The 16,071-nt window shown below is 45.1% G+C and overlaps 2 protein-coding genes across 3 annotated transcripts in view; one reads left to right on the top strand and one right to left on the bottom strand.

The window, feature by feature from the left end:
* OGFOD3 (2-oxoglutarate and iron dependent oxygenase domain containing 3) overlaps positions 1-16,071 on the top strand; it is a 57,508-nt gene that overhangs the window by 28,822 nt on the left and 12,615 nt on the right. For both annotated transcript variants that reach the window (XM_079966227.1, XM_079966226.1), the window contains exon 7: positions 12,211-12,364. In XM_079966227.1, the coding sequence (XP_079822353.1) occupies positions 12,211-12,364 (154 nt within the window). The remainder of the gene's footprint in view (positions 1-12,210; positions 12,365-16,071) is intronic.
* LOC307210332 (uncharacterized protein) lies at positions 1,930-5,323 on the bottom strand (the record flags this gene model as incomplete). Its single annotated transcript, XM_079966134.1, has 2 exons — positions 1,930-2,939; positions 3,861-5,323. One exon carries the CDS (start codon positions 5,321-5,323, stop codon positions 3,905-3,907), a length of 1,419 nt encoding a protein of 472 aa, XP_079822260.1. The 3' UTR covers positions 1,930-2,939; positions 3,861-3,904.

Genomic DNA, 16,071 nt, shown 5'->3' with positions numbered 1-16,071 from the left:
GAAGGCAAAATACCACCGAAGTTGCTGTCTATACAACCTTGGGGCAGGGGTATATTTTTAAAACTCCCATCCCACCCTGTGACAACCACTCAGGTCTTGTGTGAGCACAACCCATTCATCAAGTTACCCCAAGAAAACTTTAATGGGTTGATCTCCGCATTGCCTAACATCCTGTCTCTGGTTGCCCTAGGCTAGAGGAAGGGGTGGTGAGGAGGAAACCCAAGACTTCACGCAGAGAAGAGGAAAGCTATTTTGGCCATAATTAAGTGTTCAGCAAAGCAGTTGTACAGTATTCTTCATATACTTGTTTGACCAGCCTAGTAAGGTTCTAGTAAGGAACCTTGTAAGGTTCTAGTAAGGTTCTTTAACCCCCTACTATTGTTCCATTGGACATCTCTAAGATTTAGGCACTTTCTTCTATTTCCTAACCAAAATCATGTTAATATATTGTCATATTTTACTCATAGCTGCCTTTCTCTTGCCTCCCTCATTTGTGGTACCACTTCTAAAACAAGTGGAAAGGCCGCAACTTTCTTAAGAACTCTGCTTGCAAGAAAAATTGTTCTACTCCTTTCAACAGTCTAGTTCTTAGTTCTACATGCATGACCTTGAATTAACCCTTATCAGGCATATGTGACCAAAATAGGATGTTTTATTCTAAATGTGAGCTGACTGGAATGCCTTCTGTATTGTACAACGGTATTGTGTTGTACTTCTCTACCCTATCATATTAGCTCTGTTCATTGACAAAGGACGGAGACAATTCAACCACTCTTGACATCTACAGGGTGCCATTGAAAAAAGAAGAAGCTAGCAATGTTAAATTTATTGTGGATTTGTCCAATGGATTTAAGAATTTAGAATAAAAAATCAGGAGTGAGGGTCAGCACTATTCATGGTCTTTCATACTGAGGTGGGAGAGTGGCAGTTTTACTCCGGGGGGGGGGGGTGAGGGCGGATGACAGAGCAGAGGTTTCCTAGACTAGTTCCCAGTTAAATTGCTGTGGTTAGCAGAAAGCCAGAAACCTATCTTCACCAGCCCTCCCTGTTTACTGTAGACAGCCACTGTCTCTGCTCATTCTAGTTATCCAGCTTGGACCTCTGCCTTTGTGTTTCATGGGACTTGTGTATTTTGTGGTGGTGGTGTGATATTTGCGTGGCAAGTTCCCGCCCCCCACCAAGATAAATAAACACACGAGACACCATAATTAAGGTTAATTGGGCGAATTAGGCCACAACTTTATTGAATTCAGGAATGAGAGGCATTGGCTTAGGCATTGGTCCTATCGACTATCCGGCTCCAGCCCATTTGCTGGAGACACGGGGAAGGGTTAACACTAATTGGGGGAGTCTCCCGCCGAGGCACGTCGACTAGGAGCTCCCCCGGGTCACCGCTCTGGGGCGTGCCTTTGGCCCACACCTCCATAGGCTTCGGACAGGGCCACGCCCCCCGGAGTCCTTTAACGGACCACCCTTCGTTCACTGGGGGGAGGTGATGGCGTTCCTCCCCCCACACACATCCTCTTAACCCCTTCTTACCAATGCCTACCGCCAATGCCGAAGAGTTGTGACGAGTTGCTACGAGGTAGGCGAAAAACCAAAAGGCTGTAAATTGCCAATTGGGAAAAATTCCTACCATGCCCCTTGCGGCGACAGACCGAAGTCCATAGCAAAGTCAGACCTACCTAAAGCCCAACTGAAGGGAGGGAGGGTGGGAAAAACGTGGGGGCTAGCCGGAGAAGAGAGGGCGAGCCCCCTCCGCTCCAGCCCTAAATAGGGCAAGCCACGCCCCCCCCCCAGCCAGCCGATTGGCTGGCTGGGGAGGCGTGGATGGATGGGATTCCCTGTTCTCGCGGGGGCTGAAAGCAGCCCCCGCTCACGTGGGGAGGGCGTGATACCCGCAACCCCACCTCCTGGGCAGGCTAGGAAGTGGCTTTGCGTGGCAAGTTCCCGCCCCCCACCAAGATAAATAAACACACGAGACACCATAATTAAGGTTAATTGGGCGAATTAGGCCACAACTTTATTGAATTCAGGAATGAGAGGCATTGGCTTAGGCATTGGTCCTATCGACTATCCGGCTCCAGCCCATTTGCTGGAGACACGGGGAAGGGTTAACACTAATTGGGGGAGTCTCCCGCCGAGGCACGTCGACTAGGAGCTCCCCCGGGTCACCGCTCTGGGGCGTGCCTTTGGCCCACACCTCCATAGGCTTCGGACAGGGCCACGCCCCCCGGAGTCCTTTAACGGACCACCCTTCGTTCACTGGGGGGAGGTGATGGCGTTCCTCCCCCCACACACATCCTCTTAACCCCTTCTTACCAATGCCTACCGCCACCGAGCAGTCGCTCGCCGCCAATACTCTCATGCCTGAATCCACTCCCTTATCCCCTTTGCAATATCCATCAGCCAAACATCGTTACCAGCATCCGAAAGATGCACGCCATCATACCGGTAGAGGGCCTCAAGGTTGAAACGAATGCCCGGGTGGCCAATGAACCTCCCACCCAGGGCTGCCACTCTACGCACCACCGCCCGATCCAAGGCTTTCCTAGCCCTATTCATAGCTATCGGGTTCCTGCCATCTCTCCAAACCCGCCTCTCCATCAGTGAGGCCCAAATAATTGTGACATTCGGGTAAGCGGCCTTCAGCTTCTCGAAGTCGCTAAAAATGTGCCACTGCAAATCCACTGCCTTCCTGTAGGCTAGGTCGTTTTCCCCCAATTGTATCAGTAAAGCGTCTGGGGGGCCCTCCGCTGCTGCTCTGGTCTTAAATGCGGGCAGCATCTCGGCCCAGCGCATTCCCCTCCGGGAGACCCAGGAAATGGTGATGTCAGGTGGAAAGCCCAGGCGTGGCCCGAGACCGGAATTGATGGCGCGGACCCTGGCCCAATGCACAATACTGTGGCCGATAATCCAGACGCGCACCCCCATGTCACCTGTAGGAAATTGAAAGAACAGGCCATGGTCAGCCACCGTCACAAATTCTTTCTCAAATAGCGTTTGTACGCGTCAGATTTCCAGCGACCTAAGTCCCTAATCCTTTCCGTCGTAAGACCCAGGTGCATTGCCGTGGTGGCTGCTCCTATCCTGAAAGAGTGTGATGCAAAATCTGCTGCGGGGATGCCGCATGCTGCCAGTGCTAAGCGCATGACCCGAGTGAACTGGTGACGCGTCAAAGGTAAGCCATCTGCGTGGATCAATAGAGGCCCTGCCGAGTTGACCCTCAGGGATAAGAAGCGCCTTGTGTCTTTAACTGGACATGGGCCTGGACCGTCGGTGGCCATAAGCTGAACAAGAGCCCCCCTCCCGTACTGGTCTGTTTTAGAGCTGCGTATCCGTATTACCAGGTCCTCCCGTGACAGGGTAACATCGCTTAAAAGCAAGCCCCGGGAGAAACCATGCCGACCCGCTTCATAAACTACCTCACCCACGCGCAGAGCTCCAAAAAAGGCAATGGAGTAAGCCGCTGAAAATAAGCGTGCTTCATACTTTGACCAGCATACTGTTCGCAATTTTTTATGGATTTGGGAAAGGATGTCGAGTGACATCGGCCTTCTCATATCGCAGTTTGGGGGCTGTAGCCTGCGCCAACCCTCTAACGTCCTTCGTATAACAAAATCGTCACAAGGATCTGTGGAAAATATTGCCTTGCAAAAGAATGAAATTGCTGCGGCTTGAAGGTTGAGGGTTCTAGGGGCGCGGCCCAAGCGTCTCAGGTAAACTAGGTAAGACAGCACCTCTGGCTTGACGGGAGGGGCATTGCTTCCGATGGCGTGGGTTTTGTTGCGGAATTTTAAAAAATCCGACCAAGCCCTCTTATACGATCTCAAAGTGGAAGGTGCCAATGAGGCCATTACTCCCTGAATCACTTCTGGCTCCCAGGACTCTGGTCCCCACGCCTCTAGTCCCCGAGACTCCACAGATGTTCTGGGAACGGCTGCGGCAGCAGCTCTGCATCCGGTGCTAACGAGCGGAAGCGGTCCATCTGAAAGCGAGATAGGGCGTCCGCAATGTCATTATTTACACCAGGCACAAATTTTGCAGAGAAGTGGATGTTGAGCTCTAAACACCGGAGAACGAAGGAACGCAGGAGGACGCCTACCCTTGGTGACTGTGCGACCTGCCTGGAAAGTACTGCCACTACAGCCTGGTTGTCGGTGTGGAAGCATACCCTATGGCTAGCAAAGGTTTCAGGCCACAAGTGCACCGCCACTACAATCGGAAAGAATTCCAGGAAGGTTAAATCTCTGGTAATGGGGCCCCCTTGCCAGGCAGTGGGCCAGCGCTGAGCGCACCATTGGCCCCTAAAGTAAACGCCAAACCCCAGAGAGCCAGAAGCATCCGAATGGACCTGGAAGTCAACCTGCAGCGACAAGTTGTCCTGCCACAGAGAAATGCCGTTGTAGTTCTGCAAGAACTTCAACCAGACTTCCAGGTCGGACTTCACTTCCTTGGATAGCCGAACCCTATGATGAGGGGAACGCAGTCCTGCTGATAACTTCGCGAGGCGGCCGCAGAATGGGCGGCCAGGGGAAACCACGCGGCAAGCAAAATTTAAGTGACCTAACAGTGACTGGATTTGCCTGAGCGTAACTTTTCTTAGGGGGAGCAGCTGCCGAATAAGGTCGCCAAGCGCGATGAGTTTTTCCCTGGGAAGTTTTGAGGTCTGAGCGACAGTGTCCAGCTCAATACCTAAGTAAACCATTGTCGTAGCCGGACCCTCCGTTTTGTCGGCGGCTAGAGGAACCCCCAGTTCCCCCGCTAATGATGTGAAGGCTTCAAGGAGCTCTGAGCACTTAAGCCTGCTATCGGCCACGAGGATAAAGTCGTCCAGGTAGTGCGACACGCCCTCGGCGCTGGTTCTAAAGCGAAGCGCCCAGTCCAGAAAGGTGCTGAATGCCTCAAAGGCTGCGCAGGCCACAGAGCAGCCCATGGGCATTGCCTTGTCTACAAAATACGCCCCTTCAAATTTGAAGCCAAGCCACCGGAAATCTTCCGGATGAACTGGCAGGAGTCTAAAGGCCGACTCAATGTCACATTTTGCCAGCAGCGCCCCCCTGCCGAACTTGCGTATGAGCTGTACCGCTTGGTCAAACGTGGCATATCTAACTGTGCAGAGTTCCTGTGGTATCGCATCATTGACGGACCCCCCCTTTGGGTAGGAAAGGTTGTGAATCATGCGATACTCACCGGGCGCTTTTTTGGGGACTATGCCTAATGGGGATATATGGAGGCCCTCAATTGGAGGGACTAGGAAGGGGCCGGCTACCCTTCCTGCTTTAATTTCCTTACTAATTTTCTTTTGGGCAACCTCGGGCATCTCCCTCACAGATTTTTGGTTTGGAGGATCACCTGAATTGGGGTGAAAGGCTACTGGGATCCTGAAACCAGTACTAAAGCCTTCCCATAAATACTCTGCTGCCGTCCTGTTAGGGTAATGGTCTAAAAGGTTTTTTAAAGGGGTCAACTTGATGGGGGACCAGGCTAGGCCCAGACTCAAATTACTGCCTGCTTCCCTGGGGTCCAAATGGTGCTCCGTGGCCACCTCTAGGTCCCTGGTTGTAGGCGCCTCTCCCACCCCGAAAGGGCTGCCTCCCTTTAATGCAGGCAGTGGCTGGGTGGTTACCAAGGCATTTTTCGCACTCGTGGCTGTACTTACAGACAGCCCGTGCACAAACCCCCTTGTTGTACTCCCAACACAGTCGCCTCTGCTTCACAGCGGTCTTCCAAGATTTTGACGACTCCTGGGGCTTTTTTTCCACGAAGGGACCCACGTGCTCTGACCAATAATTTAGGTCCCTCAGATCCCAGCGCGTGGACGACAACAGTGATGCATTTCTGCGGAAATCTTCGTCATAATTTAGGGCAGCAATATCTCCCGCTAAATCTCGCGCCCTCCTGACATGAGCCAGGTACGCAATCAAGTGCATCGCCCGCTTTGGATAAGCCGCACTGACGACACCCATGAACACCTGGAACCCATCCAGCCAGTTGTCAAAAGTACGTTCGGCTCTAGGTGTCCTGTACCTGCGATTACCATACTTGCGCCTCTTCTCCCCTTTACCCGTAAGCTTTGCTGGAGGTAGCAGTCTGAATATATCTATAAAGTCCCCATTGAGGATCTTATTCCTCTTTCTCTGAGATAAATGAGAGCCTACGATGAAATCCGTAGACAGATTAGTGGACGTTTTAACATCCTGAACTAATGCGCCATCCTTCCATTCAAGGGTCCCGTTAAAGGATTTTCTGTAGGAATTGGCCCTTCTCTCATGCACCCATAAAGGAAGACCCACACAGTCCTCCCCGTGGCCCCAGTACTCCTCCCTAGGAGCATCGCTATCCGAATCGGAAGAAGAAGAGGTACCTGAATCATCCTCTGAATCCGAATGCCTACTCTTCTTACTCTTCTTTGAGGTGTGTTTCCTCTTCTCCTTCCTCTTCCCGGACTGGCTCTCGGGCATGGCTTGATCCGGAACGGTGATCGCCTGCACTGCTTGCGGCCCTAGGGCTTCCTCATCGGAAGAAGAACTTGAGGCACCCTCGACTGGTGCCGCCTGCAGTGGCGGGTTCTGAAAGAGACTCGGAACACCTGGATCCTTTTGCAGATTAGTAGCCCCAGGACAATGAACGCAAGCCTTACCCTTTCTGCCTCCCCTCGGGGCCCCTTTTGCCTTGCCCGGTGCGGCTGACTGTGCCCGGGTATTCCTTTTGGGCCGAGGTGTTGACTCCTTGGCTGCTTTCAGCGCTGCCACCGTGGCCGCAGAAGTGCCGGGAAGTTGCACCGCGTTGAGTTGTGTATCCGGAATGTAATCCTGTGTGAACGCTCTTGGTGCCTCCGGTACAGATACCGCCACCACCGGAGCTGCTGCCGATGGTGCCCCTGGCGCCGGCACTGGTGCCGCTGGTGCTGCTGCCGCTTGTGCTGCCGGTGTTGCTGCCCCTTGTCCTGAAGACCTATGCCTATAGAAGTCCTGAAACGCCGTGAAAAAATCTGCCAGGGCTTGAGGGTTACTTGGGATTACAAAGGGTTGGGGCTCCTCCTGATTACCCTGAGGCCCCCCAGATGCGGTGGAGTTTACTTGGTTTCCTTGACCAGACATAATGTGATCTAGACTCTTGCTTACCTTGATCAATGAAACACCAGCCACGTAGCACAGCTAATGTGCGTAGTTCAGTATCGTCTGCACTGGCAAAACTTAAATGGAAAGATAATTAGTACACCCTACCAATCCAGTTCAATATTGTGCACACCAGTAAAACTCCAACTGGCGTCAAAATTTACTGGTCTAAATAGAGAGAGGATGCAAATACCAGCAAAGCAGACAGGAAAATTAGCTGAACTTAATTTAGACAAGTTATTTACGAATTATTTCTTTCTTTATGCTTCAAAATTGTTTGTTTGTTTAGTTAGTTATTTATGCTTCAAAATTACTTAATTATTTACCAATTTCAATTCAAATTAGCCCTGTTTTAAAAGTAGGAATCAGAAGCCGACAGTAAGCAGAGCAACCCAGTTGAAGAATAGCTATGCGTTTAAAATTATTGTTGTTATTGATATACGTCAAGTTTTATCTTTGTTTTATTTTATCTTATTTTGAATATTATTATTTTTTATATAATGCGTTCAACTGTTTTTAGAAAAGAAGGGGTGGGCACTGTAGGCGGGGGGCAGTAACTGCCCTTGCTCCTGATCAACCAAATAAATTTAAAGTAACCACCAAATAAAATGAGTTGGTCTAATGAACCAACTTCCAATTAATTTAAACGGAATTAAGCAATTAAATTGGTATGCAATAATATATACTGTTTATTAACAACACACTAAGGCAATGAGGTAAATTAACTAACCAAAAGACTTAAATCAACCAAATGAATCTAATCACCAATTAAATTAAATTGATATACTATCAGAATCCAGCAGCAATTGATTTGCCCCTTCTCTTAGTCAACCAAATGAATTTAAAGTTCCAACCAATTGAATTAAATTACCAAAATGAATCCACACTCGATAAGTTTAAATACCATTGGAATCAAGCAATAAGTTGACTGCTGCAAGCACTTGTTAAATCAATCAAATTAATTATATTTCAGGATTGCATATATGTCCTTGGAGCGCTGAAGCCTTAATTAAAGCGCTTTAATATAATAACACGAAGACTTGACTCCACTCAGAGTCAAACCTCTATGAGCTCTTAAAACGCTTAACTTAAATAACTTGTTCTCTTCCAATCCACCAATTGAGCTATATTGTCACCTATAAAGCCTAAAGGTTATGAAAATCAGCCTCCTGTGCTTAGCTTTAGAGAAATAAACAGCAGAAGCACTCACACTGAGCACTGAGTATCCAATTCCCACAACAGAGTGCCTCACCTAAAATGGCCGCCGGGCCAAACCACGTGGTTTAGCTCAAAATGGCGGCCGCTACTTCCTGGTTACCAGGCAACACAGCTATCAACTTCCTGTCCCTGGCTGCCAGCGTCCTGCCCCTGTGTCTGAAACAATAACCCTCAACCAGGGCGCGCTGAATAAAAGCCCCCCACAGCACCCTTTGGGAGCCGGCAAATCAAATCACACTACACCATACACACCAGTCGACAGGCACACCCCTCACTCCCCTTTCCAATGCTTCAATTAGAAGACCTGTACTGATTTAAAGGAATATTCCCACAAGAATTGCCCCTACTAAGATGGCGGCCGTCCCCCTGGTCACGTGGCTCCTTAAAGGACTATCAGGAAGAGATCGTTACTAAGCAACCCTGCCGCCCCTTCTCACCGCCGGCGTGCTGCTAAAGGATCCCCTGGATTATCCCAGATTTTTTTACTCACGTGTGTTCCTTGGCGCAGAGGCAGCCGGTGCACAATACCTCCTAGACAAGGACACGTCTCACCTGGCAACCATGCAGCTGCTACCGTTGCCTTTACCTCTCCTAATCCGATGTGGAGAGAAGCTGCGCTGAACTATGCCAAGCAGCCTCTTTCAGATGAAAGGACCTATGAGAATAAAGCCCACCCCTGTGGTGCGAGTGATTTCAGCCCGGGAAAGCTTGCAACTGAAGCTGCGCTGCGAGTGATTTTAGCCCCAGAAAGCTAGCAGTTGAAGTGGAGCTCGGACTCCAGAAGGAATTAAATTTCCTTTAGTGATTTCAGCTCGAAATGCGAACAGCAGCTGCAGCTTTGCCTGGAAAGATCAGCGCCTGCTGCGCTTAAGCTCCACGTGGTAGAAGAAAAAAGGCTCCAACGACGACAGGATCAGCTGGAAAACGTGGGGGCTAGCCGGAGAAGAGAGGGCGAGCCCCCTCCGCTCCAGCCCTAAATAGGGCAAGCCACGCCCCCCCCCCAGCCAGCCGATTGGCTGGCTGGGGAGGCGTGGATGGATGGGATTCCCTGTTCTCGCGGGGGCTGAAAGCAGCCCCCGCTCACGTGGGGAGGGCGTGATACCCGCAACCCCACCTCCTGGGCAGGCTAGGAAGTGGCTTTAACAGAAACAAAACTACCATTATTGAATCTAGACCAGGCATAGGCAAACTCAGCCCTCCAGATGTTTTGGGACTACAACTCCCATCATCCCTGACCACTGGTCCTGTTAGCTAGGGATGATGGGAGTTGTAGTCCTAAAAACATCTGGAGGGCCGAGTTTGCCTATGCCTGATCTAGACTCTGTAGCAGAGAAAATGTTTGTCTGCCAGAGAAAACCTGCAGGCTTTCTCTGCCGAATCTTCTTTTCACAATGGCAACACTTTTCTCCCAGTGTCTTGCATACCTTAAGGTTTATGCTAAACACACTCTTCATCATGACTTACTTGTGTTAAGCTATGAAGGACTTAAAAAACCAAACTCACAAAAATAACACCTTGTTGAGGGCTCATTAAGAAGCAGCACTGCTGAGCATTCCAGGCATTTTCTGGCAGCAAAGTAGTGCTGACATTCTGAACTAGTGAATGTGTATTTTAAACTCTGTTAAAACAGCAGCTGCTTGTGGTGATGAAATATAGTTTGACTTCTCTCTTGTGTTATGCTCAAGGTGGGTAATGCTTGGACTGGTTATAGTATTGTGCTGTTTCACGTAGTAAGGAGGAGGGATGCTTTTGGTTTAAAACCAACCACTTTAATGAATTCAGTGTAATTATTTAGGGCGTTACTCAGCTAAGTTTTATTCAGAGTAGATCCATTGAAATAAATGAACACAATGCTATTAGATATCTTAATTTCAATGAGACTACTCGAAATGTTCTTGAATACCACCCTTTGCTTGCAGTGCATGGTTTGTTTGTTTTTTACATTATCAGAAGCTACATTTTAGTATATCTGATGCAATAAAAGGTTTATACTTTGAATAGCTGGAAAAATCATAACATCAGAATCATGGGTTGATATTAAAATACACACATTTTCATCATATCAAATGAAAATGGTTTGCATTAAGGAGTGCCATTTCATTATAGATATAATGAGAAGTATTGCATAGAGCGCAGGATAAATTCTAAAAAGGAGTTCTCAATACAATACAGCCGGTGGATTGGTCTGCAGAATGATAGCTCAAGGGAACAGCAGTAAAAGAGGCTTATTGTCTACCTGAATGGCTGGATTGATTTTTCAGAGATAGACAGTGCACACAGAAGCTGTCGTCACCGAGCAAGTTTTCAAAATGAGCTGCAACACTTATTGAAATAAAATGCCTGAGACTTTAAAAAACTGATTTGCTTGGGTAGCTTTCCTTCTGAATGAACTTCCATTTTCCTTGGCTGGTAGACCTAAGAAATAGGAAAGTGGCATTTTGGTGACAGATGGAAACCGTATTACTATAATAATTCATGTGCAGCTTGGAAGCTGGCCATATTTCCTGCTAGGTCCTGTTATTCCCACCAGGTATGCTGGCCGAAAATATCTTCAGGAAGTCTTTCTGTCTTGCTCCGAAAAAATATGCAAGCCAAGTAGTACCAGCATAAACCAGCTCAATAAGATGAGCCTTGCACCTTTCTGAAGGTCATCACGTCAGGGTACCTGTACAGCATGTTTAGCAAGCTGCGCATGTGCAAATATGTGGGTCTATTTGCTTCTAAATTTCTCACTGATGGAAATTTAGGACAGTCAGAAGCAGCATTTTTGCTTATCTTTTTTCCAGTAAAGAGACAGCTTGCCAGATAACCAGGTACAGAGCCTTGCTGGGCTTAAGTCTATTAAAAGGCAGTATATTCTTCTTTCCTTTGATCTGCTGAATCTAATGTTATCCCAGTAATAGGCATTAGGAAGAGATATCCTTTCTGCATCCTGAGCTCTTTAATGTAGAGCAACTTCTCTACCTATTTTGAATGAAACTCTTCTACTAGCTTATCCAGTGCAGAGTGATTTAATGTAGGCATGCAGATGAACTGACACACGTGCAATCAGGTCAGGAAGGCCAGAGAATATTTCCAAAGGTGGCTGAGCCACTTGCTCAGCCACAAGTGACAGTGCAGCTAGAAAAGCAGTTTAGTCTATTTCTGAGTGATGAGTTGCTCAGTCAGAGGATCTCAGCCAGAGTCTGCTGCTTTGTTAGGGCCAGATGGGAGCCTCTTGGTTCCTTGCGTCACCTGATGCTGGGTGGGCTGGAATTTGTAGTATCAGTGTTTGGTCATAGAGTGGTGGTTCTGTAGCATAGCTGAGAGCAGGTCAGCAATCCCTGTGAAGCACCCTCCCATCAGAAGTCAGGGAGATCAGTAAATATACAACCTTTAGAAGACATCTGAAGGCAGCCGTGTATAGGGAGGTTTTTAATGTTTAATGTTTTATTATGTTTTTGTATGCGCTGGAAGCTGCCCAGAGTGGCTGGGGCAACCTAGTCAGATAGTAGTGGGGATACACGGCAATGTCTTGTTGCAGGACCCAGCTTCACTTTTCTCAGGAGTCCTCATGTCAGTAAAGACAATAATGTTGTTTGATGGCTGAGTACTAATCAGAAAGTCCGATTCTGATCTTGCCTCTGCTGAGGACTCACTAGGTGATTTTGTGCAGGCCACACACTCTCAGCTCACCATTTGCAATACATAATATTAGTGGACTGCATCACACAGAGTTGTTTTTTTTAAAGGATTCCTGAAAATATTTACGTGAAGCATTTTGAAAACGCTGTATAAATGCTTAAGCATTATTATAGAAAGAAAATACTGTTGAGTCCTATGCCATTGTACAGCGTCCCAGTCACTTAAGATGCTGTTTTCTCCTTTGCAGTGATGTGAGGCAGAGAATCCAACAAAAAATAGCTCTCACTTTTGGTATCAGCTCCTCTTCCATGTATTTGACGAAGCCAACCTTCTTCTCTAGAATAAACAACTCAGAAGCCAAGACAGCTCATGATGAATACTGGCACCCACATATTGATAAGGTAAGTGGGTTTTTCCCCTTCTACTCCAATAACCCTTCATATCTGTTCTTTAATTATAGTGTGCTATTGTCTTAGTAAATGTAGACACTAGAACAGTAATTACTGCATTACTACAGCAAGTTATTGTGATTAATACTTCAGTTCCAAGTATGTTTACATAGAAATAACTCTTACTGAGTTTAACTCCTGAGTAAATGTGTATAGGATCTAAATTGCTAAATTGTTAATTCCATTTTCCAGTTGATAAACTTAGCAAATTAATTCTTTAGCAGAGATTTGAACCCAAGTGTTCCTTGTCCAAATCATATATTCTTCCTGCCCACATTGGTCTTGCTTGTCTGGTTTGTTTCATACATTCTGCCAGATTTACATAATCCTTCCAGATGAGAATATACTAGATAAACTCAGATTGCTGTATCACATGGATTTCAACATTTGTAACTCTTTGTCCTCCATTAGCAGTAAGATTGGGGAAAACCCCACTTTTTAGCTTTTTACGTTTCTGTATAGTGGGGACTGTAAATTTGTGTAATACACGAGCAGTTAAGGCTTACCATGCTTGGCCGTCTGTGGCTGTAGCTGTAAAAACAAGCAAGCAAAAGGGCCAAAACAGAAACTGAAAGATAACAGGCCAACAGTCGAACTGTTTTGTACTTATGTAAGAACTTCCAGGAAAATAAATTACAGCTACAAGAAATCTTGAAACTTAGGCATGTATGTTTGTGTACAGAACATGCACCCCGATTTAGTATTTGCAAAATGTCGCTCCTCCTTTGAATAACACCAGTGTTTATAAACTTCCTTGTCTTTAAAGTGGTTTTATTGGGTTTATATTTTACAACTGTGTGAAAGTATCTTTCTAAGCAGTGTTAAATCCTTAGAAAAGTTAACTGTTTCTACAGGTACTGGATTTTCTCTCCCGAATTTTTTTTTTCATGTTGTGAAAAATTAATCAGGGTGCATCACTTTAACACAGTGATGGTGAACCTTTGGCTTTCCAGATGCTTTTTGGACAATGACTTCCATAATCCTTGACGGTTGGCCACATTAGCTGGGACTGATGTGTGTTGGAGCCAAACAACCTTTGAGGAGCCAAGAGTTCCCCATTCCTGCTTTTTTTAGCACAATAGTTGTGTTAGACAGTCTAGCAGCAGAAATTTAGTGACTGGCGTATCTCTGTTTTTCTTTTGAATGATGTAGTCACTGCGTGTTGTTGAGTCACTTTTCCTTTTTTTAAAAAATAGTTTTTATTAAATTTTCCATTATACAAATTTGCCTTATCAAATAATTTTCACAAATTTCGACTTTTGGGACTTCCATCAGCTTCTCTGCCAATCATCCATATTTTCCCATTTTTACACATTTTCTAAATTTAATATTGCATTTTTAAATTACCCTTACTGTCCTTTTTCTGTTTGACAATACTCCTCTCACTTTCACAAAGCCTCTTTAAATCCCACTAGCGTTATTTGTTCATCACATATACTTTTCAGATATTCTGCAAATTTCCCCCAGTCCTCGATGAACTTGATATCTTATCTTCCCGGTTAGTTTATCCAGTTCTGCATAGTCTATGAGTTTCATCCTCCATTCTTCAAGAGTCGGTAGTTCCTCCTGTTTCCATTTTTGGGCCATTAAGATTCTTGCTGCTGTTACTGCGTATTGGAAAAGTTTATAATCACTTCTATTTATCCCTCTTCCTGTTATTCCTAACAGAAAGGCTTCTGGTTTCTTTACAAATGTATATTTCAACATCTTCTTCAACTCATTATATATCATTTCCCAGAAACCCTTCACTTTCTTACACTCCCACCACATATGATAAAATGATCCTTCTTTTTCTTTACATAATAATTAATTAATTATTATTAATTATGTGATCCAATTCTCTCTCATATTAATTTTCTTTACACTCATAACCTCTAATGGAGACAACCAGTGTGGGACTTTAGGTTCTAATACATTTTTATACCTATCCCATATTTCAATTAAAGATCTCCGGAAGATATGATTCTCAAAACCGTTATGATTTTTCTTCTTCTCCAGCCATAAATACGAGTGCCATCCAAATCTGTTATCAAATCCTTCTAGATCTAACAATTTGTTATTTTTTAATTTTATCCATGCCTTCAACCAACAGAGACAAGATGCTTCATAATATAATTTCAAGTCTGGCAGGGCAAAGCCTCCTCTTTCCTTCGCATCTGTTAATAACTTAAATTGTATTCTTGGCTTTTTACCCTGCCAGATATATCTTGAAATTACTTTCTGCCACTCTTTAAAAATCATAGTCCCTTTGATTATAGGAATCATTTGAAATAAGAATAACATCTTTGGAAGTACACTCATCTTGATCGTTGAGATTCTACCCCAAAAAGAGAGTTTCATCCTTCCCCATACCTCCAGATCTTTTTTAATTCCATTCCACACCAGTATATAATTATTTTGGAATAAATCAATATTTTTTTAAGTCAACCATATTCCCAAGTATTTTACCTTCTTTGCCACTTCAATTCCTGTTTCTTGTTGCATTATTTCTATTACATTTTTTACAATTGCTTTAGTTTTTTTCTTATTTAATATAAACCCAGCCACCTTACCAAATTGATCAATCTCCTCCAGCACTTCATTTAAACTTTTTAATGGATCTTCTATCGTTATTACCAGATCATCAGCAAAGGCTTTAACTTTATATTCATTCTGACCTACTGTCACCCCTTTTATTAATTCATTTTGTCTAATTGAACTCAGAAGGACTTCCAGGACCATTATAAATAGTAGTGGAGAAAGAGGACATCCCTGTCTTGTACCTTTCAATATCTTCACTTCTTCCGTAATTACATTGTTCACTATCAGTTTTGCTCTCTGTTCTGTATAAATCGCTCTTATTCCATTATAAAAATCTTTTCCTACCTCCATATATTCTAAATTCTTTAACATAAATTCCCAAGATATGTTATCAAAGGCCTTTTCCGTATCTACAAACATCAATATAGCTTGCTTCTCATTCCTAGCAGTCAGATATTCCAAAGTATTAATTATATTTCTCACATTATCTTTCATCTCTCTGCCAGGAAGAAAACCTGCTTGATCTTCATGAATAAATTCTTGCAATACCTTTTTCAGTCTTTTTGCTAATATTCCCGTAAAGATTTTATAATCAGTATTCAACAATGAAATCGGCCTGTAATTCTTAACTAGTGTGCTTGGGAATAAATGTAATAAAGGCTTCGTTCCACGTTTCCAGAATGTCCTTTTCCTTCAAAATATTTTGTTGAGTCACTTTTCCATCTGTTGGAGCCCTAGACAGATAGAAAATGTATCTCCACTTTTCCTGTTTTTCCTCCCCACGCTGTCTGTCCCTTTGCTTCACCAAATAAATAACATAGCAGAGTAATCCCAAAAAGCATATGCTGGTTTATGGAATCCCCCCCATGAATTTTCAAGTTAGCCTTTCAAATCTCCCTTGATTTTCACCTGAGGAACTTTTTTCTTCTGTGTTTCCCTCCCAGAATTGTGTGGTGGTATCTTGGCAATGCTAAATATATTTCCTGGTATTTGTTTTTAAAGGTTAGGGTTAGGACTCGGGGAATTGGGGGTTTTGGTATAGAATTCTAAATCCTGACATGAATGAAAGTTCTTGTTTATTTCGTGGGCGAGGCTCTAGCACAGGCATAGGCAAACTCAGCCCTCCAGATGTTTTGAGA

Source organism: Podarcis cretensis (genome assembly GCF_951804945.1).
Source record: "Podarcis cretensis genome assembly, chromosome: 2".
In the NCBI taxonomy this organism is placed as follows: domain Eukaryota; kingdom Metazoa; phylum Chordata; class Lepidosauria; order Squamata; family Lacertidae; genus Podarcis; species Podarcis cretensis.
Note: the sequence above shows the minus strand (reverse complement) of the source record. Positions and strands in the feature narration are given on the sequence as shown.